At 38.9% G+C, this 23,856-nt stretch overlaps 1 protein-coding gene across 2 annotated transcripts in view; it reads left to right on the top strand.

The window, feature by feature from the left end:
- The window catches only part of NOX4 (NADPH oxidase 4), a 110,135-nt gene that overhangs the window by 27,088 nt on the left and 59,191 nt on the right, over positions 1 to 23,856 (top strand). For both annotated transcript variants that reach the window (XM_059467151.1, XM_059467152.1), the window contains one exon: positions 14,536 to 14,596. In XM_059467151.1, the coding sequence (XP_059323134.1) occupies positions 14,536 to 14,596 (61 nt within the window). The remainder of the gene's footprint in view (positions 1 to 14,535; positions 14,597 to 23,856) is intronic.

Genomic DNA, 23,856 nt, shown 5'->3' with positions numbered 1-23,856 from the left:
ATACAATTATAGGATTGCTACTTAAGTTGGTCTAGAATGGGAACTGAAACCTGTAGAGACAGACTGGAATAACATACAGTTGGGTTCTCTGGGAGTACATAGTGCAGATTCAGCTAAAAAATCACTGTACTGGCTGGCTGTATTGTTACAAAAGCAGAGTATTAGGTTGAATATTAGTGGCAGCCTTTTTCTTCCAATGGGAGTAAATGCTTTTGGATTGCCTGAATTGGACATTCTTCTTCAAGATGTGGAGATAAATGTTCATGTGTGATTGCTTTCTTTGGACTGATAACTGATACTTTATTCCTTCTGAGTTATAGTGAGTGCTGTGGAGCAATTGAGATGTTTTTATGCTAGCTGACTTTCTGAGGGCACAGTCAGGTCCAGTTCTTTAGGTTTGTGGGGTGTTTTATTTTGGTTTTTTAATTTACTTTATCTATGCTGAGCTAGGATTCACAGGGGAACCGACACTAAATTACTTCCAAAATCAATTTTGTGCTGTAAATCTAGGAATGAATCTCACTTAAAGGAAGCTGCCTCTGTATAGCTTGGTGAAGCATTCATTGCACTTTTGCAAAGTTTTCATGGGTACTCACTTTACCAGTACAAACCAGAGAAATATGTTATGTGTTATTTATAACACATTATTTATATATAATGTGTTAATGGAAGTAGTACTTTTAAGACTGTCCTCTGTATAGTGCACAAAGATAACTTGGTATGGAATGCTGAAAAATTACATGCATATATGAATTTATGCAGAATGGTTTAGTCAGAACTTATTTACGTTTTCTTATGACATTAGTAATCGGACCATAAATTTCAAGAACTATTTTAAGTCTTGGGTAGCTCTTTCCACTCCTTTTGCCCAAGTATAGCTACAGAGCTGGTCTGTACCAATGGGCATATCTTATTTAAACATTAATCTTAAAGCATTACGTTCCTAATTTTTCACTGTCCATCTCAGTCAAAATTAATATGATGGTAATAATTTGATCATTATTAGTAAATGCACAGTTTGGAAACTAGAACTCTTATTGTAAAGATTTATTTTTCTTGTATTAGGACACCACTAAAACAATGGATTTTGTGGTTTTAATTTTTAGAAATAATGTCATCAAAAATATTTGGCCTGGTTCAGATGAGAGTTTTTGTCAGAGAAGAGACTGCTGACACAGACCTACTGGGTGAGGTCATAAGATGAAGTTGAATTGGATGTCAGATTTCTTGCATGAATTGAGAATTTCATCCAGTATTTAAAATGGCATAGTATGACAATACATTTTATGTAAAATTATTTTTGCAGATGAACTTCTAGAGCCAGGAACTATGGAAAATCTCTTGTGAATTTGAGTTTTCTTAGTGAACATAAATAAGTGATAATGTGCAGTATATTTTCGATATGCTGCTGTAGTTGATAAATTACAGTCTGTGCAAGTTTTACAACCACGTATTAAATATCTAACATTAAAATTAGCAATTTCCACTCATGCACAATGCATTGTATTTTAGGTAAGTAATACTAGACCAGGCAATTTCTGTTCATGCTCAATGTTTTCTACTTTTAAGTGTGGTCATATCCTTCAGCATAACAGCATATCCTTCAAGATCACATATATATTCTATTACAAGATATGAAGTTATCACTGAGTTGATGCACAAGTGTATTTTGCTACATTAACTCTGCTGGAGAAAGGCTGTCATTGGGTAAATGACTTTTACAGCATAATGAGGATTCTAAGTGTCTAGATCTATGACAATCTTTTTACCCAGCCTAAGCCAGGGGTACATTTCCACGTGTCCTTCTAGGTCAGAGAATATGGTGTGGGCTGATGTCCTGCCTAGAATGCTTTTTTGTTGTTTAATATGATGCTAGCCATAGGACAATGCTTGTAGAATGTGTATGCAAAAGCTTAACTCAGTCGTTTTAGGCAATTACTCTAAATGTAATTGTTTAACTCCATCATTTTTCCACTCCCATCTAACCTACTTGTAGTTCCCAAGCAAGCTGGAACACTACTGCTGCTTCTTTTGTGGAATGATCATAATCATTCTGGGTTATTTTTCTAGGTTGGTGATGAGGTGAGTGGCTTAGATCCACAGTAAGAAATTCATGAGAGGTCAGTGTGGCTTCAGGTACTGGAAGTGCACTGCTGCAATGACTTCAGCAATGACTGCAACAGAGCTGTGGGGGAAGACTGCATTCTTCTTCCTGGCACTGTTGTCAGGAACAGTGTCATGGAGTCATGACACTGTTTAGAGTCATGGACTACTTTGGTTGGAAGGGACCTCTAAAGGCCACCTAGCTCAACCTCCCTCTGCACTAAGCAGAGACATTTTCAACTAGATCACGTTGCTCAGAACCCCATCCAAATCAGGGAATGTTTTCCAGAATAGGGCATCTGCCAGCTCTCTGGGCAACCTGTTCCAGTGTGTCACCATCCTCATTGCAAAACATTTCTTCCTTATCTCTAGACTAAATCTACTCTCTTTCAGTTTAAAACCACAACCCTATTGCTACAGGTCATACTAAAAAGTCTTGTCTCCAGACCCTGTGTAATATTCTGCTCACAGTGGTGAAATATCTCACTGTGTCTAGAACATGCTTAAAAGACAAGAAATGACCATTGCAGGCATTGTACTCCTAAATGTGGGTAATAACCTTAAGTGGAAAGGAAGAGGTGAGTCAGCGTGAAGGAGTTGTGGACATATTTTACTAGTCCCTTCCCATTTTGAGGTTGTGTAATATTTAAAGTTTAGCTCAGTTTTTTACATAACAGCTGGGTGGGGGAACACACAGGGAGGCTGTGTAAAGGCACTGAACTCCCATTCCACTCTGGCAAATCTCCCATGTGTTTTGCACAGAGCCAGAGGGAGCTCTGAACTGCAACCAAGTGAGCATAAAGAGGCTTTATTCTTCTTGCACCCTGCCTTTGGGTGCTTTGCTTTGATAAGGTCCCCTTGAGCCTTCTCCAGAAGTGAGAGCTGAAATGTCACAGCTCTCTCAAACTTTCTTTGTGGGAGATATGTTCTAGTCCCATCATTATCTTCATGGCCTTTGTCTGGACTCTCTGCAGTATGTTCTTGTCTTTCTTGTAGTGAAGAACCCAGCACTGGACACAGGTCTCGAAGTGTGGCTGAATAAAGGAGGATCACCTACCTCAACCCTCTGGTAGTGTCACTTGTACATTCTGAAATTCAGACACTTAAAAACACCAGTTTTCTCTCATGAGCAGCGTGATTTCCATTTCTGAAGTGTATTTCTACTGCTTCTTGTTCACTAGTGACTTCCTACTCTCTAGTGCAATTCCTTGTCTTTGGGAAATATGGGAAAGGTAATGAAGAGCTGGCCCAACATTTGGGATTCCTGCAAGTGACTTGCTGGACAGTTCTAGGTAGTGCTTAGTAGGCCATTCACTTCATAGTGTCTTCATTGCTCCATTTTTCTGATTTAATTTCCACAAAAAAGCTTTCTTTTTATCATGTTTTATGATGCTTTTTTAACTGATTTTTTACACAACTATACATATCTGTTACTGTGATGTGTAAGACAGTGTGAGTCACATCCTCAGTCCTATACACCCTCATGTCCAATTTAATTATTTTTAGGTAAGTTATTATTGCATCTTAGAATTGAATTTGAGCAGAACAGTCAGTTCCAAGATATGTTCATCTGTAGTGACTAGAATTACGTTCTGTATATGATTACTTTAGTTGAGTGTTTGTAAAATGCACAAATTATTTTTGTGTGTTTTCCCCTGGATGAATTCTTTTAAAGAGATTTGTCTTTCAGATCAAGTGCAAGATATGGTCTGGAGATCAGACCATGCAGAGAAATCATGCTCTGCTTCCTGAGACTGCAATTTCTTTACCCTTTTTGGAGCTAAGTGTGGAACTTGTCTGCTGTGGAATGCAATTTCAATGTAATTGTCTAAATCAGTCTTTAGAGACCTTGAAGTCTTTTTTTTGGTCTTTTTTTATGTTTTGGAGAGTGTTCCTTTCCTTCAATAGCATTCTCGTTGCTCTTTGTTTTACCCTGTAGGAAGAAAGAGACTAAGGCTTGCAGTTTACCTTGGTTTTTTTTTCCATCTGTATCAAACATTTCCCCCTTTCTGCTGAGTTCCCTCAATTTGCAGCACCATGAATCCATGACTGCATACTTCCTTTATCATTATTTTTTTTTTTACTAATGAATGGCTTTGGAAGCAGATTCCTATTTAGACTATATAAGTTAGTGTCCTAAGTCGCTTTTTCTACTGTGTTTCTGGAATTTCTTGCACTAGCAAGCAGTAAGTTTCGTGGAAACAGCCTTGTGTTTTGCAGATTTTAAGTGCTTCAGAAGATGTCCTGAGTTCTGTCATGAGGTCTCTGCTGAATCCACTACAGCACTACAGAGTCAAAGCACAAACTCTCATAAGCTCCAGTTTAGACCACTTGGCTATCAAAAGACCGGTGTCTACTCCCAGCAGCTCAAAAGCTTGGTGACCTTGTTATTTCAGTAGTGTTGATTTTCTTGTGCCAGAGGAAGGTAGGAAACAACTACATCACTTCATTTAGAATTTAGACTGTAACAGACCTTGAAATAAGGACAAGAATAAGACATGAATACTTCTAAACTTGGAGATGGCTCAGATCTGAGGTTTCGTTTGGGAAAATTCTGTTTTGCAACAAACATCCATAATTGCAGCATCAAATAATCTGTTATTCCAAAGTTTTGATATTTTTGGCTGTCACTGGCAGCTGTCATGCCCCTGTTTCTTCCTTGGAGCTAAAGTCTGAATATCCTGAAGCTTCCTTTGTTGCCTTTTCTTTTCTTCAGTTGACATATACATGTATCTAAAGATACTGCTGTTGATATTTAAGTATAGGTAGCTTGCATAAACACTTGCTGAGCTTTCCCTGTGTCTGTATAAGACATTCTCTGCATATCCACTGATTAGTAGCTTTATGAGATAGAGTTAAAAGAGACTGGTGGCTCAGAAATGGCACATAAAAAGCAAAAAATCAAAACAAGCCAACCCAAAGATCCCAGCCTTGAGACTCCAGGGCTTTATGAAATATGTGCCTTAATAATAAGGTAGGAGATTGCTTCTTCAAACCCTCTAAAGAGTTTTGGCTCTTCCTTCAATGTCTAGATCCTAGTTCTGGTAACAGCTAATCAGTGATCAACTACTGGCAACAAGAGGTTTGAAACATTATTTGAAACTAGAAATTTTGTTCCATGTCAGAGCGTGCTCTGACGTCCCCTACTTTCATGCTGCATTTAATCTGCTTTTAGATCCCATTGAAGTAACTGAAAACTGGAAGAGTCTGGTAATAAAAAACTCCAAGAAGTTCTGCCCTTTTTCTGGTTCTCCATACTTTTGAGCAGATGGTTAATTTGAAACAGATCACATCAGGAGGATTTGCAGTGCAACATCTTCATTCCTTTCCTTCCACATACATACAGGTCTGTTTGAGTAAGAAAACTCCAGAGGGAGGATGGTATGTGTGCATTTTTTAACAAGTCAAAACTGAGTTTTTAGGAGAGGATAAGTTTGCATATGCAGATACTCAGATCCACTTAGATCCAAATGTATATTATTAAAGAAGAATACTCACTTAATATCCAAATAGTAGAGTAATATTATCACAGACAGAGAAACTATTAAATCCATTAACCATCTCAGGGTAAACAGAAGAATTACCTGGGAGGTTTCTGAATGTACATGACAAGTTATATACTGTACCTAAAATCTCAGAGCTATTACTTAATCATAGATTCTCCACCTTTAAGGGTTTTGTTTAGGTTTGATTTTTTAAATTTTTTTGGTAGATTGAGTTTTCCTTGTTACCTCTGCATCTCCGTTAAAGTCCATTCGGTATCTGGATTTAGATGTGATGGGATTACAAGGTGGTGGCCCTGATCTGTACATTTTATGTTTTTGGACCTGATTCCTTGTCAGAAAAATCTTAGCAAGTATTACATTCATTATAAACAGCATCAAAAGTAGCACATTTGCTTTTGTAAAATAAAACCAGTGTTTTGTAAACCCAGAGTTGTCTTTATCCTTGGATAATCCAGGGTTCATTTAAAATTAGTGAAGATCTTAAAAATCTAGCAGTGAAGTTTTAGCTCTAAGCTTCTTTAAGCCAGAAATTGTGTACTGCATAAGGAGATGATGGAGAAACATGTGCCCTGCACTGTAAACTTAAGAAATAAAGTATCCACAACAGGAAAAGCCTAGGGGCCAGATTCTGAAATACTTCATTAAAAAAAATGGAAAAATTGTTGGAAGGTTGCCTGAGTAAAAAGTACGTAAGGACATCAAGAGCTAAGTTCATACTGTCAGATAAATACAATAAAAACAAAATCTGACATGATGACATTCTAATAAGATTTGTTAAATATCTTGTGCAAATAGTTATGAAACTTGTCTTTATGAGATGATTTGCAGAGTGTTTAGGGAAATTGTGAAGTATTTTGCTGGCAAGCTAAAGAAATCCCTAGAGCTTGTCTACTCTTCATAGAAGTAGAATATCTAGCAGCTGTTTGATGAAGAATTTAAGTAAAACAAAAATAGAATAGATTAATATTGCAGATGTCTTTAGTGCTTCCTTAGACTTGGTTGTTTGGTTTGGGGATTAATAGTTGTGAGGTCTGTATAAAAACCCTACGTAAACCCTGACTTTTATTTTAACTTTCAAATCTGACTCTTTCAGTGAGAAGGGAACACAGAAATTGTTACGCTCAAGTTCACTAAAGCCCAAGTTCTCCTTCAGCAGATACTTTAAAGAGACAGTGGCAGATCCCTCTAATGAGCAGGGTTTGGGTTTTTTTTGATTCAGTGAAAGTGAACTTACAATACATAATAAGCATGTACTGACTTCAGCAGAGAAATGTGTTTTCTCCCATCAGAGATAGTGCTTTTAGTTTGACTGCTAAATCAGGTGAGAGCCAGGTCTAGGAAGTGCAGGAGAATATCAAAATAAAACAAACAAAAAAGACCAATGACCTTCCCCCCCAAACAAACAAACAACAAAAACAAAACCTGAGCGCAAGCTTGAAGCATGAATACAGTTAACATGTGGACAAAATATTAGAGGAAATTAAGTGCCTTGCCTCTTGCTGTCCTAAAATTAAGACCATCTGGCTGGTGGGGCTCTCTGCTTTAGCCTGGCAAAATACAGTGTGTGCTGGTAGGGGAGTTCAGAGGGACACAGCAGTTCCTCAAGGTGGTGGTGATCTGACTGGAAAACCTGTTGATCCTTTGGTTGTTCTTTCCATGAGTGTCTCACACCCCTGAAAGCGAGTTATCATGTGCCTGGAGGTGGCCCATTGTTTTGCTTGGGGATGATTGGATCTTCTTGTGCTGTTGAGTTTCCTTGTGCTATGTTTGTTAGCTCTGTGCATTGTTACTTGGCAATGTGTCCATGTACCCTTGGAAGACTTGGAGAAGCAGCCATGGGCAGAAGCATTGTTCTTCTGCTTTTTGTTCCTTCAGGGACAAAGGCTTGCATCCTGAGCATCTTGAAATGTTGGGATTTGGTTTCTTTTCCCCCAAGCCAGCAACTTGAGAGGTATAAATTATACAGGCTGAATACTGCTAGGATTGAAACACTTTTAGTTTCTCTCTTATATAGAATTGGACTTGATGATCCCTATGGGTTCCTTCCAGCTTGAGCATTTTATGAGTCTGTGATGTGTAGCGTGTCTGCTGGGGTGAAAGGGTAGTCAGCAAGTTTTTTGCCTTGGTTGAGCTGCAGAGGAAAAGAAATGCTGATTAGTGTCTAAAAGTGTACCTTTGTAGTGAGTGCATCTGTAGCAGCAATAGAGTAGCAGTTGCACTGTTACAGACCTGCTATAAAACAAATGAAGACATTTCATATTATATATTCAAAATTTTATTTTATGCCATATTGTGAGTATTTTACAAGTATTGGTCTATTTGCAATCCTGAGACTACACTACATTAAACATTTGCATTTTCTTGTAGTGCAAGAGTAAAATCCAGGAACAAGTAGATTTTATAGATAGGAATCTCATAGACTGAGACCTAAAGAAAACAAAGATAATTTCTAACACTGAGACTAATTTAACAACTGAGATTGCAGGGAGTGAATTAGCAAATGCTGAGCTACAGACTCACGGGAATTAGTGGGTGTGGGTTTGTGGTTTGTGTTACAGAGGAATTTAGACCCCAGATGACCACAATGATCCTTCTTGGAGCTGCAGCTGCCCAGTGATGCATCCTGCAGTTTGTTATGGTGTGTTTTTTCCACTAGCTTGACTGCAGGTGTCTGAGGTTGTACAGCAAGGAGTATATGGCAATGGAAAGTGAAAAATATTTGGGATATGTTGCTGCAGCTGCTTGCTGGGCTGCTTGCTGGGAGTTGGTTCTGCCATGGCAGGGCTCTGCCTGAAGCCATGGGTATTTGAGGCATGGTGGTCTTGCCTTGGTCATCCTGGCCCTGCTGATACTTAAATCATGCTCCATGGTCAGGAATTCCTCACATTCAAAATGTTATGATGTCTGCCAGTTCAGTTAGGATAGCTGTAAGGCCGTCTTTAAAAGGAAAAGCTTTTAACCAAAATCCAATCTGTGAAATAACATGATGCAGAAACAGAGACATTTTAAAAAATCTCCAAGTGTTTGAGGAAGAGATGTGTTTAAAAGAATACCTCCACATAGTAACTTTTTTTTCCTCTGAAATTTGCTTCTTACAGGATTAATTAGTTAAAGCAGGGATAGCCCAGTGTTACATAGTTCACCTCTTATGAGTCAGACTGAAGTCTAGCTACTATTTCTTGGCTACCTTTATATAGCATGCCTGTGTTTGTCATCACTCCTCTCCATTTTCTAATGTCAGAATGAATCATTTTAGGAATGTTTGTATCAGTTCTGTATGAAACCAGACAAGCTGCAGCTTACTGAGCTTCCAAGGTTCATATTTTCTTGTCAGTTGGCAAAGCTGAAAACTTTTTATTTTTTTTTCTCTTTTTTATTTTTTCCCTTTTACAGAAGGAAAAATACATTGGTTGTGTTTAGTTCTTCTTTTTTTCTCCTCACTTCTGCCTCTTTTCAAAACCTGTCAAGTCTCTAATGTGTTTGTCTTGGTCTGGGTAAGGGTTCATGGAGTCTGCAGCAAGGATGGACTGATGAATCAGGGCTTGCAGTGCAGCTGGCTCACCCTGGCAGGCAGGAGCATGGGAACAGGGTCTCTGCACTGTTTGCAGTCCCTGCCAGGATATCTGCAAATCCATATTAGGATCATATCATGGGTTTTTACTCAAAGTGAAAGACTTCTTTGAAGGAGTTTCCTTTTATGTAAACAAATCCCACAACAAGCTTTTTAATTCCCCCAATCAGACACTTTGTTCTTCCAGCTGTAGCACAGATCTTCTTTGTAATTTTGGTCATGGTTCAGGCCACCTACTGCAGTGCCAAACACAGAGATGGTGTTTACTGTGGTGCAGTTTACTTGAGAGCAGTATCTCCACTGGAACTTGTAAGGAACTTTATTTGCAGAGCCACTGGGGGTTTGTAACTTGGGCGTCCTTTTCATCTCCTTTCTTCTGATAACAGATATTCCTTGGTGTTATCCTGGTGCATGCATTAGCATTTCTGTGATAGTAAGTAATTAGAACTTAGCACCTCTCTAAAGAGACTTCACAGTTCTTATGGTAGAGGTGCAGAGAAGAACTGGAAACATCCATGAATTAACTTTCTATTTGCTTGCTAGTTTGCTGTTGTCTCACCCCATTCCCTGCACCCTAACACCTAAAAAGATTATTTTAAAATACTGAATAGCATTTAATAACATAAAATACCTACAGTAAGGTTTGTCTCATTTCTTGTTCTGGACAGTAGATAAGCAGTGGTGTTAACCATTCAGGGTAGTCTAAGCTAGAAGCACAATGTTCATAGCACAGCTTTCAGTTGCTTTGTGCTGGACTCTCATGCACAGATTTCTCCACTGCTCATTGCCATGAGCAGGTTTTTGTACTGGTGAAGAATCACAGATCCTTAACCCAGCCCTGCCATGTCCACCCCTAACCCATGTCCCTAAGCACCACATCTGCATGTCCTTTGAGCATTTCCAGGGATGGTGACTCCACCACTTCCTCAGACAGCCTGTTCCCATGCTCGACCACGGTTTTGGGAAAGAAATTTTTCCTAATACCCCATCTAAATCTCTCCAGGACAACCTGGAGCTGTTATACAGTGAGTGTAAAGTGAAACTGCTATGATCTAACAGTAATTAGTTTGCTCACATTCATATAAAAGCAAGGTAGAGGACAACAGAGAACTGTGATCACAATATAAAATTGTTAAATAAAATTTATTTCAAATATGTGTTAATCTAGTAGTGTATTATAAATAAGGTAATTTATTCACTTGGCATAGAGATACATAGTAGAGCTTAGGTTACTGGTGAATGTAATTAATTTAGTGGTTTATAAGAATAAAGTTCTCCAGGGATTGTTGTACAATCTCTGTGCGATAACTTGCATTTGTATTCCAAGTTAGCTTGAAGAAAAAAAACGAAAAAAAATATGGAAAGTTGTTTTTTTTTATCGGGATGTAGAACAACCTGTATTCTCTAAATTTTGTCTATATATAAAAACCTGTAGTTTTATTGAATGTGAAAATATATACAAAAATAGGCATTTAAACTGAGGAAAGGATTCCGTCTTAATGCTAAGAACACAGTTTGGTTTCTCTGAGGGTGTAAAATTGTACAGGTGTATTAAATGTAACAGAATTTCTTTGTCTTCCAGTTTTTTCTCAGGAAGGGCCAAATGCTGGAAGATAACCTGATGAATGTAGACATTCATAGCTTTTTTCACTTTTTAAAGGTATAGATCACCTAAGGTTAGAATAAGATGAACATTACTTCATGTTATTACAGTATCTGCAAGAGTTAATTTGTCTATCATAGCATTTTAATCAAATGGGTGCAGCAAGCGAGTTCAAAATGTGAAAAGAATTACTGAAAAGCATTTCTGACCTTTAGTTTAATATTGTGTACTCTCCCTTCTCATTACAGGCTATTCAAGTTAGTGATTTCCCTTTTTGAAAAACAAGGTTGATTTAAGGAAAAAGTCTGTTTGTTTTTTGTTTTTTAAGATTGACTAATCTTTATAATTTTCCACTGGACAGTGTACTGGGTGATAAAGGAAGAGTAGGGAGTTTCAGCATAGTACAGTGGATTGTTTCTTAGAGTTCCTAGGTTAAAAGCAGCAGGGGGAAATTGAAATGTTATTTGCCAAAACACAGTTTCAAAATAATTTTAATTGGTTTTGTTCACAGCTTCAGAGAGGGCATGATGCATTTCTGAGGCTGCTTTGGCACACCTTCATTAAGCCAAGGCAATAACCCCAGGTACTAGTACATGATTGGAATTGTCTGGCTGGAAAGGACTCAGCACAGAGTGGCTATGGGGTCGTGGTAACCACCAAGTTGACCATGAACCCACAATGTGCCCTTGCAGCAGAGAAAGCCAACAGCTTCCTGAGCTGTATTAGGCAGACGGACAGAGGTGACCCTTCTCCCATCAGCGATATATCTGAAGCTCTGTGCCAAATTCCAGACTTCCCAGCACAAGAGAGACATGGATGTATTTAATCACAAAGACTTATGAGGATGAGTAAGGGTCTGGAGGTTCTCTGGATATGAGGAAATACTGAGAAAGCTGTACTGAGTGACAAGAGAAGAAAATAGAATTAGTCCCCTCAGAGGCACCCGGTGACAAGACAACACAAACTGGTATACAGGAGGTTTCATCTGGACAGGTGCATTCCAGTCTCAGCTATCATACAATTCTGTGGTTTTGTGAAGGTTAAATATATAAGAGAATATTTTCATTGCACTTCAGTACTCATTGCCAGTAGTCTGTTAATGAATAACACAGGAAAATCTACCCATTTTCATGATTAAACTTCTGAAAAACTGTCTTTGATTAGTTTTAAGCTGCTGGAATGTATTCTCCAACAGTCGGGAAAAAGACATTGTTTAGAGTCTTAATTGTGTTTACAGAGATAAAAGAGGTAAAATAAGTGTTCTGTGCAGTAAAAATATGTAAATACAAATTTCAGAGTTAAAATTATAGGCATGTAGGAAAGTCTGAAAGTCAGAAGAGGCCTGTGGAGATCATGTGGTTTGACCTTCTGGTGCCAGGGCTGTGGATGGGGTTATTTAGTATTGTGTGAAGGTGAAGTAGCAGGAGAAATTGTACCATTTCTCTGGCTGCCATGATGCAAAACACTTTTCTTATATCCAGATGAAATTTCCCCTGAAACAACTTGTACTCCTGGGTCTGGTGTCTTGTTGCCATGCATAGTTCTGAAGAGAGTGAGCACCTTCATCTTCTCTTTAGCTGTTTTTTAGTTATTGGTAGACAGACATCTCCCCAAGGCTTTTCTTGTATGTGTTACATGGGCACATTCCCTTACTAACCCCTCTTTGAATGTCAAGTTATCCAGTCCTCTCACTGCTTTGGTGGTCCTTTGCTGGATCACCCGCATTCTTTCTCTCTTTTAAACTGGAGGAAATTCACTCCATGTAGCCCAGATAGGCATGTTTCTTCTGGTAAGATTTAGCAGCCCAAGGAGATTTTTCCAGAACTCTATGAGGATGTCTCATAGCTAGTTATAAGTATCAAAATAGGTTTCCTAAAGTCTAAAGAGAAATAAATCTCACTTTTATTGGATAATTTTTCAGGGTAGTGCAGAAAAGAGTTAGTCATAAGAGTGATGACTTAGTATAACAGATTTGAAGCTATTCTGGCAGGAGACAAGGGGTATTCTGCCATTAACTTTGTGGAAGCAGGGAATAACAATTTTGTAGAAGATGTGCTGAACTGGGACTGTGGATAGTTGGACTAAGAAAATCAGTCCACCTCCTGTGAAATACAGAGAGCCCTGGGGCAGCCCACAGTGCAAAACTCTACAGAAGCCTCCAGAACAGACTTTTTTGCTGCCAGTATACACCTTCCCACCTAAGAGACTACTTGCTTGCTTTTATATGGAGAACTAGTCTTGAAATTTTTGTTGAAAGATGCTGCAATGACACATAGCAAACACTGGCCTCGTTGTGTGTTTGTCTGCATCCCTCTCTTGATGCTGTTTTTCTTTGGAGACTAAGACTTGCTAAAATAATTGGGACTCTGGGTTTCTGTACCTCATTTTTGTAGGAAAACTTGGAATATAATAAGGAGTTACATAAAAGTGTATCTAGTAATCAGTTGTTGTAAAAGGAGTGCTCTTCCCCCTCAGGAAAACAGAGTGATGAGCTGGGACTTTGTATTCCCCATTTAGTTTTTCCAAGATGTAGATAATACTAACCTTTTGCCTGTGTCTGCTGCTAAATACAGAACTGACAGGAGCTGATTCTCAGCTCTGGGGTCAGTGGCTTCACAGTACACAGAAAATATTATCTTGGGGGCACTGATGGCAAAGGTCCAGAACAGAGCCAGGAAATATCTTCATAAGCATGGTGCATGAGTATTTGGTGTATGGATTCTCTTCCTGCCCCTTCTTATTTATAATATGGATGCGTTCTTTGCATTTAAGCCCTCCCCTCAAAACTGCTGTTTGTCTTTAGTAGTAGAAAAAAAAATAGGGACAGAACATCATCTGTTGGTGTTGGTTTCATGATAGAGCTTGGATTGATCATTGACAGGTTCTAAGAAAGTCATCAAAACTCAGGAATAATATCTCTTATCAAAAAGAAATCAATGGTTTTGGTTTATAGAAGGAAAGTGAAGTTTTCTTGATGCTGCTTTTCCTGTTTATGTGTGCATCATTTGAATTACCTGCAAAAGCTGTCCAAATAGTGCATTTGAAATGTCCCTCTAGCAAGGAATGAAAGTTGGGGGGGGGGTCCTTAGCCCTTGACTGGAGGTTTTCAAATAACATGGTGTAGATAAGATTTTAAGTGATAACATTCCTGTGTTGATAGTCACAATCAATAGCCTTGAAGTGGGGACACATGTGTGGAGTGAGAGAATGGTGGCTGCAATGTGATTTTTATGACATGCTATGGAATCTGGTGCTTTTCCTTTGCAAACTGAAAGGTCTTGTGAATTGCTTACAGTTTCCATTTAGAAGAAAGCATCAGTTGTATGAGAATGGTCAGCTTGAAAACGTGGGCCTTGACATTCAAGAATCAAAAGTCTCTTAAATGCCTTAAGAATGATGGGGCAGTTCCTAATTTGGAATGGTGTGTCAATAGTAGAGGAATACTTCCATTGTATTGTTGTTATCCTTGGCTGAGTACTGCTTAGTGAGGTGTCTGTTTCAAATCACATCAGCAAGCAAGCATCCAGACTCCTCTGTGACCAGAAGAAAAGGTTAAGTCTGAAGGGATACTTGGCATTCTTGGCTTCCCCAGCTGTGTTGATAATAGACTTGCTTCTTTGAGGGTACAGCTGCTGGTGTGGCTGCTTAGGAACAACCTATTAACACCAGGTTCTGTCTTAACAACTGTACTTTGAATGCATTTTTTTTTTCTGTTTCTCAGAAGTGGTGCTTAATATATTTAATATTTTTAGTGCCCTACAGATACCAAAGCAACGTTTGGGGTCCACCTAAAAGTAGTAGGAGACTGGACAGGTATGTAGAAAACCAATTCCTTTTCAGAGACAAATGCCTTTACTTGAACTGTTCTCCCTTTCTGGCTTCTGCACAATTGTTCCTTGACTGTGGTGCATTCTCACCAGAGATTGTTCATACTTGTTTTCCCAAAGTTGTTTTTATTGCATTCTTGATGCAATCCCTGCTTTATTCAGATGTACTATTTCTTCAAGTAACATGTTTTTTCCGCTACTAACTGATCTTCTGATTGCACTGTAATAATTTTCAGCATTTTCCTCCATTTCTGCCTCTTTCTCTTGTTTTTGGGTAGCCTGCTACCCCTGTGCAGTGCAGTGCCTCTGTACATAGTAGTGTCTGCAGAAATGCTGAAATGTGCAACTCCCAGATAAGCGGATTTTGGTTCCAGCAATTTGGATGGCAGCCAGGTTAATTAACGCCTGTGGTACACTGAGATTACAGGTTTGCTTTCATGTTCTTCCATGCTCTTCCATTGCTCTTTGAATGTCCTCCAGACCAGGGGTGTAAGCCAGGATTCCCTGCAGAGGAGTAGGGCAATTTGGTGCTCTCTGTGACAGTTGTATACTCTAGTGATAGTTGTCCTTATTCCATAGTGTCTGACTTTGTTCTTGCTCAGCATAGCATTTCCTTGTAAGGAAGACAGATACACTGCAGGGTCTGGTTCATTTCTTATGAAGAAATGTTCTCCATGTTAATTTGTATCAGCTTGTGTGTTTGTGGAATTGAGTCAAATGAGCTTGTCACCCTAAAAGGGATTAGACCAATGCAGAGATAATAAGTCTGTGCATATTTGTTGAACTTTCTAGTCTGGCTACATACTTGCCTCTGCAAGACTTCAATAGGCAAAGGCTGGGAGAGCAATGCCATATGCACATGTGTTCCATAGTCCCCCTGATTTTCTCTCCTTGCTTGAAATGTTGGCCAGATAGGGGCAGATTAGCCTCTGGTCTGCCTCAGAATGATGGCTCTTTTGTTGGTAAGTATCATTCTTACATGGGAGGTGACAGTAGGCTATTTGGGAAAGTGGGATGGAGAAGTACTAGCTAAATGATTTTTCCAAAAGAAGTGGCATCTTTACAGTTTTCTGATTACCTTTACAGTTTTCTGATTCACACCTCTGTGGTGTGAATTGCTCTCTTTAGGCATTTATGTATCATTCTCCCAAGTCAGCATCTATAGTCTCCACTGAAAGGAGGATCTGTCTAGGTTGGGCTGTGTGATATTCAGGAACTGTCACATTACAGAGACCATTTCTTGTAGCAGTTTTGCTAAACAGAGATATCTCTCCCAGTGTCAGATGTGCTGTCAAGAAGCAGACAGTTTACCCAGCCCTTGGTGCTGCATCAGTATCATGGAGCCCTGTTCTCACTCATTCCCTTAAGCCTTGTGACAATTAATAGTCTCTAATCTGCTGAATGTTTGAGGAAGGATTATTATATTTGCCACGTTCCTTATTATCTTTCTTAAGCATGCTCTAAAGGCTGCTTCTGCAGACAGGATATTAGACTGGAGGAGTTTTTATGAGACATACTGTCATTTGAGCTCTTTTCATGACCTATTCTCTCAGACTTTATCCTATTTATTAAAATTCTCTTTTGTATCACCATCTCCCATTCCTGACAGTTTATACCTGACACCAAAGAGACTTTACAATTTATTTCAGAGAACTCAATTACAAGCTTAAATTAAAAGAATGCAAGAGAGGTGCAAATATTCCATGAAATGCAGAGAAGATCTGATTAGTTGAGGTATTTCTCCTCTGGATAACTTTAGCTTCTTTAGCTGCCTGCACCTGGGAGATGTGGTGAAGGAACATTTCCTGCCACTAGCTGTAAGGACAGGAGAGGGAGTACAGAATAGTGGCAAACCAATTCTGCAAGTTGTTTCGGGTCAAGTCTCTTAACAGTGTCCCTGACTGATATCTTGAAAATGCAATAGAATACCTTGTGCTGTAGGTTGGGAAGGCAACTCAATGTCAAGAGAAAAGGGGCAATAGTATTTTCAACTCCAAATGAGAAGCTGCTGTTGATAGTAAGTCATTTATTGCCCATATCCCAGTGCGTATAATTTTAGATTTCAAATGAAATAAGCTGAAAGAAGCAGCTTTAGGAAAAGCCAGTCATTCCAGAAACAATGCTTTGCATAAGAGCCAATACTTAGTAGATTTTCAGGCAGTACTGTTATTTGCTTTTTAAAACCAATTATTTAAATAATGGAAAGTGTAGGACAGAAAAAGTAGGTAAGAGAGGAAAAAGCTACAAAACCAGTAGCTCTGAGACCTCTGCAAACCAACTGCCAATCTAGACCCCCTGTTTCATGCTCCATTCAAACAAAGTGGTGCTGTCTGAGCTTAGAACAGCTGAGAATCTGACCCCCCTCAGAAGCTGATTTGGATAAAACCATAAATTTCCTTTCCATTATATAAGCACCCATATCCTTTTCCAGTACAAATCTGAGATATCCTATTTCTCACTCATGTTGTGGTGGTATTAATAACTGTATAGTGATTAACTTTCATGTTCATTCACAGAAAACAGACGCACAATCACTGGTATTGCTGTAATGTGCCCTCAGATGCCTTTGGAGCACATATTTTCCCCTGAAATGATTCCCCTAGCTCCCTTTGTAGACCTCTGACCTGTTTATATGTCTAGTTTAGGATAAGACAAGCCAGGCTCCAAGCATGCCTTTTTCTCTTCTTTCATTGTAAAGAGTATGTCTATATATCTCTATATCTACATCTATCTCACTGCCTCAGAGGTAGGTAGTTTAGTTCATTGGCATTTAGTTCATTGGTTGTGATTTTTCCGATGTAAACATTTCTAATTTGATTTTTCATTCCATATTTTGCCATGGCTATTGTGAACAGGGGAACAGCTATCATAAACCTTCCTAAAAATGGGTTTGTGATTATGCAATTGCTGTCCTTGTGCTGACTTGTGAGCTGCTTAAGTCACCACCTGATGTATTAACAGAACATTCCGTGGCACTTTGAAAACTGTGGCCATGGAACACAGTTGGACAGTCAGGACTTGGCTGCCCAAGTTAGGATGTGTTTACAGTGGCTGATCATGTATGGTGATTGCACACATTCAGGTTGGTTTAGCCCCGTGGTGCAGAGCTGAATCAGCCTGTATTCCTCTGTGGCTTCCTCAAGCTGAGCTGGTTGGGTGTTTATACCCTGCAGTAACATTGAGGGTCCTGCAGTGTCTCATGCATGGGTCATAGCTGTGAGATGAATGGATGAGCTAAAAACCTGATCTTGTTACTGGCTATCCCCTCTACATACCCATTTTGTTCTGCTTCTCTTGGTACCTGTGACCATCTATTTTTTCTTTAGCTTTGAAGTAATTGTTGGCTTAGTATTTACAACACAATTTTTTTCAAGGTTTTTTGTTGTCCCACTTACTGTTTAGTTTGTCCTCAGCATTGTCATCTATCAGCCTTATGTCTCTTCTGTCCTTGCTGCTGCCTCAAGTACTACTGCTTGTTTAGTTTTAAAGTTGACATTTCATCTGGCACCTCTGGAGGGAAAAAGAGAGGCCATGGGCCATGCCTCGCATCCAACAACTTGACAGCAGTGGAAAAAGACATGGCAGTGTATCAAGAAAATGTGTCTCATTCACTAGACAAACTTGAGGGTGTGAGACAGAAAGTGATATTGATGATGCAGGAATAACAGGCTTCAGAAGCCATGCAGCATGTTTTTCTGGAAAACAAATACACCGCACTCAGAGGTATTGAGGTGAGCTGCATGCCTTAAGGCAGTGAAATAGTGCTGTTATGTTGCAGTGTGTTGCTGGAACAAATTGATGTGGCACCATGTTTAGAGCACTGATGCTGTTCTATGCTCCACAGTAATTTGTATAATTTTTACCTAGTAGTGACACCATCCCGCTGTGCAGTTGTGTATGTTCCTGGAGACTTTTTCAAGGCTTGTTCTGAGCACCGTGATATTTATTGTGGGTATGCTATAAGAGCACTTGAGTACCACCCGTTAAATCTGAGAGTTCTGTCCCATAGACATGTTGTGGCACCAGGAGGTGGTGATGTGTACAGGAACTGTCCAGGTAGAGCCAGAACAGACAGATTATGGAGTACTGATGGGCTTCACCCTAATAAACTCCAGATCTCATCTGAAAATATTTATCTTTGCTTCATTTTTTTTGTTACAGATGAGGTTATGCCTGGTAACTGGCTCATTCAGGTATAGGTGACCTTATTTTACAGGGGACATGGCATAATGGGAATTTTTGTCACATATTGTCACAGTCCTTTTTCTGGAAGGTCCAGCTTTGAAGCAGGAACTTTAATGAGGGAAGAACAAACAAACCATTTTTCAGTTGAAAACAACAATTTTTCAGAGCATGGCAAATGTATGAAAGCATCTTGTTTAATTCCCTGTGAATTAAAAAAAGAATCTTGTTTAATTCCCTATGGAGTAAGACCTGAGACAGCAAACAGTACACACCCCAAATTACTTGTTTTTAAGCAGAAAAACAAACAAAAAAGTAGGGCAGTTCTTAGGGATTTTGGAGCCTGATTAAGGATTTTTCTCACATTGACCAGAAGAAGAAGAAAAGACACACCTTTTAACTGCCTCTGAAGGAAGAATGATCTGAACATTCTGGTCTGGGAGAGTTTGTCAGGAGTATCTGCATGACCATGTTAGGCTCTTGCAGCTCCTGATTTATGGGATGTCTGAAGCATCCCAAGGTTATGCATTCCTGTGCTACCTGGAACATCTCATCAAATGTAGGATCTAGCAAAGAGGCAATATTTTAGGTTCAGTAACCCTGAGAACAGTTTGAGATGTATAGAAGCAATGGCTCACTCAGTCAGCATCTCCTGTATTGTTAGTGTACCTTGATTCTGACTGAAGTCATGTGTGGAACAGAAGATGACAAGAAGGAATAATCAGACTATAAAGTCTGTCCACAGGAAATGACAAGGTTGTCCCAGGTTCACTGTAACTGCTACTGAGTTTCTTTAAAAATATCTACTCACTGGGGATGAACATTTGGTCAACTCTTTTGCTATTACCTCAAGCTCTGTTTGATTTGGGCCTTTTCCACTCCATAGTAACATTTTTTTTTGTGTTTAGTTATTCCATCAGATTCCTGGCAGGGTGTAAAGGTGTTAATGACGTGGTGCTGTCAGCTGTTCCAGCAAAATCTGTGTGTGGTTTTGGAAGAACAGGACAGAGATGAGATAGGTGTTATTTTCCACTGATAGATTTTTATGACTAACAAGTTTTAGTTAGGGAATCTTGTCAGGGAATCTTACTTACACTTCTGAGGAGGATAGCAGAATTGAGTGATAAAAAGGTTTAATTGTGTTTCCTTGTAATATAATTTGACATTAGTAATAAAATAATTCAGCTGCATTATTGGGAAGTTAATATGCCTTAACAATATGATTAGCCGTAGTGTACTGTAAGGAATACTAATTTTATTGTTCATTGCCAATGATGTTCATTATTTATTTTATTTATTCCTTTTAAAAGCTCAATAAAAGGCAGGATTAAGAGACTGAAGAAAAAGGATAACAGATTTAGTTTACTGACTAAAAGGGGTTGAAAGCCCTTTTCCTCTGACTAAACAACTAATGCTGAAGGTGAACACATCTGAATTTTTGGCTCCAGAGCTGGATTGTTTTACATTAGTTGAACTCCAGCTGACTTAGTACCAAAAACAGTGTAACTTGAGTCAAATCCAATTTGAACAGTTAATGAGTTTTTTGTCTAGAGGGGGAAAAAGATATTTGGTTAAGAAAGTTGCATTGAAGGAAATTTTCTGCTACACAGAAGTCCTTTCTTGGTGCATCCTGTTATTTGTAAACTTCCACCTTTTTGCATATCCCAGGCACTTTTTAATCATGTAATGATTATAGAAAATGACATGACTTAATGATGTAAATTTCTTTTTATCCTTGGAAACATTATGCACTGGATGTGTGGATGTAGGATTTCTTGTCATGCCTCAGACATTTTCAGCACTGTTAGGAGCTACAGGAGTGAAGCCTGTGGAGTACATTTGCATGTACCAGCTGATAAAATCAGAATGAATGTAGGGGAAAAAAAGCAAAAACTCTCTACTTTGAAAATAGAATTATTCAAGTGAAAAGCTCTAGGATATGTATTTGAGTGGACTGCCAGGCATATTTCTGGTTTTGTAATCACTGTGTGCTGTGTTTGCCTACTTAAGGAGGCAAAGTTGCTGTTCTGAAGTTGCCTTTGTTTCACCATTTTTCTATTAATGTCTGCTTAGGGAAGACTCATTCTTATATAGTTTCTGTGCAGAGGTACACAGCTGCTTCAAGCACTGAATATACAAAGTTTGGCTGGATTTTCAGGGTCCTTTGTGTGAGCATGGTTTCTAGAGAAATACAAGAGTTTACATCAAAATACCAGCTCTTCATGCATATCTGCACTTCCCTGGGGCAATAGATTCTCTTAGATGCCATCCAAATTCTGCTGAAGAACCGCTGCCAAATGTCTAGCTTTGTTCCCAGTTTATTGTTACTTCTCCCTTGGGGACAGAAGAAAAAAATAGACACATTTCAGATTTGGAATTTTGACTTACCACATTTTAACTAAAAATTGTTGGTTAAAATATCTTAAAAGTAGATTTGAAATGGGTCTTTTTGGGATCCTTTTCTAACAGATTGTAAAAATTGCCATAGTTAATGAGGGAAAATCTATTTCAGCTTTAGAACATTAAAAAAATGGAAAAACTTGTGTAGGAACTGTAGATATTTATAAATTTTATAATCAGAAGGAGCATTTATCTTTACATGCTCCCAACTCCTGCATGATGCTTTATCGTTCCTCTGAATAATTTCTATACAGAAGTTATATTACAACCTTGGGGTTTTAATATTCTGCAGAGTTTTCAGCTTCAACCTTTCATGGGCTCTTTTTGTACTCCTTGTGAAAATGAAGCTCAACTTTGTGATGATTACGTAAGTTAGTAGGTTTTGTCCCAAATTTTCCATTTTTTCCTTTTCTCTTTTTGCTGTTTTCCTCATTTCAGCACAATAACCATTACTAGGAAATGTGTCTTCAATTTAGTTGTTGCCCATTTGTGTGCAAATATGTACAGAAAATGAACATGGCACCTTTGAACCTTCAGTTTGGCTACCTGTTGTATTAAATCTGAGTTTTGAGACCTTGTATTTGTCTGGTTCTTTGCTTCCTGCACCCCCTCCACTTCTGGCATTCCCTCGAGATACAGAAGCGGGATTGCTTTTCAATGGCACTCTTGTTGGTTTGGGCTCTGGTGTGATTGAAAGTGTAGCTCTCTTTTGCATGAAGACCACCAGTAATGGTAGTAGTTGAGCTGTCACTGTATTGCACTTCATTCCTTGATCTCTTCTACCTGTCTGTTTATTCCTGCTGGTGCTTGGATTGGAGGGGAGAGACGGGCCATCGCTTGCTCAGAATTTGTGCTGTGTTAGCACTTCATTCTGTGGGAGTTGATTAAAACTCCCACAACCTTGCAAATGTCATTGTGATCAAATAACATAGTCAAATGAGGTTTCCTGTTTTCACAACAAACATTATATAACTGCTTATTGGCATAATATTAGCTTTGAAGTTCTAGTTAGGATATCCCATCTCCTTTATCGCAGTATTTTTTCTTTAAGTATATTTACTCCACTTTTTGCCAGCTGAATGTCCTTACCCTGAGTTTCAGTCATCCTTGAAACAGCAGTTAGCTGTTCCAAAATGCCTTTCCATTCCAAAATGCATTAAAATCAATGTTGCTCTTGTATGTGGGAGGCAAATCCTACACCCCAAATTTTATCAACGGTTCCCTACGGTCCCTTGCAACTCAGCTTTTCATGTGCCACCCCATCCTGTTGCTCAGTCCTGTCCTTTTGTACATGCATAATTTCTCAGATGCATCAAATACAAGCCAAAAATTTGTGTTTCACCATAAGGAAATAGTTTGTGATCCAAGAATTTTTAAGGGCATCTTGAAACCACAGCTCTCATTTGTCCAAGTCCTCCCCTGGAGAGGGATCCCTTTAAATCATAAATATTAATAATAAAAATCTGCCACCAACCACTTGTATCTAGTGCAAAAATAGGTGTATGTGGTAGCCTCAAAAAAGTTGACCTTCTTAAAAGAAAGAAGTCAACCCAAACCTCAGAACTGAAAGCATCATGTCATGAGAACTGGCCAGCAGCAAGTTTCCACAGCTTCTCCAAACAGATATTTTTGTATGTGCTGTGAACAGAAGAGCTTGGTTTAAAATATTTATGGCTACTCATTTTATATAAGCCACACACAAAAATACATGCTAATTCCACCTCTAAACTCAACTTTGAACCTTGTGGTCTTATGCCTCAAAGTTGGGTACTCCAGTGCAGAATACAGAGGTGGAGGCAAGTTCCTGGTGGGAATGGAATCAGACTGCCAGTCCAGTCCATGTTTTAATACAAAGGTATCCCTTTATGAGTGTCAGTTCACTAAATGATTTTTGTAATTAAAACTCTTTTTTTTTTTCTTTCATCAGGTCCTTAAATTGCAAAAGGCAGTGAGGCAGAAATGCTTTAAATATAATATACTATAAAGTTTAAGATACGGCAAAGTAAATTAATTGCTAGTGCATCCCAGTTTGGAGGGAGACTTGAAATGGTGGCTGCTACATGCTGAATGTGGCATTTCTTTGAGACAAAGGACTCAATTATCTCAGTATTAACTAAAGTGCTGTGAGGAGAAACTGTAAGGGGTAATTTGTAGCCTGGAAATCACTCTCCAAAATGCGAAGGAGATTGCATAGTGGTACAGGGAGTAGACTGTGCTGTGACAGCAATAAATAGCCCTTTGGCATGTAGTGCAGCAGCTGATGGGCAGGGTGCACTGTGTATTTTGTTTCACTGATATTATAACCCACATTTCTGCAGCTCTGGCATGTTCCTGTTCTTCCTCTTTCTCTTTCTTTAAAGCTTTTTTTCCTCAAAGTGGGGACAAAGTGTCAAAGCTTCTTTCAAGAAGGATACCGTGACTCTTATTAATATAGCTTGTAACATTTGTAGCAGATAAAACCAAAGTACGTTACAATGACATAATCTTTCATGAGAGGGAGGTATTCTAGGAAGGAGTAATACCTTTCATTAGATCAGCTGAAACAGCTGGAAAAAAACAGGTTGTCTTCCAGGTGTGCAGTGCCTTCAGCAGGTTTGACAAAGAAGCAGGGAAGTCAAAGCAAAGAGAAGAAATAACATTCCTGGCTACTTTTTAAATCAAGCT

Source organism: Ammospiza nelsoni, chromosome 2 (assembly GCF_027579445.1).
Source record: "Ammospiza nelsoni isolate bAmmNel1 chromosome 2, bAmmNel1.pri, whole genome shotgun sequence".
Classification (NCBI taxonomy): Eukaryota; Metazoa; Chordata; class Aves; order Passeriformes; family Passerellidae; genus Ammospiza; species Ammospiza nelsoni.
This window is presented reverse-complemented; position numbering and strand designations above follow the sequence as displayed.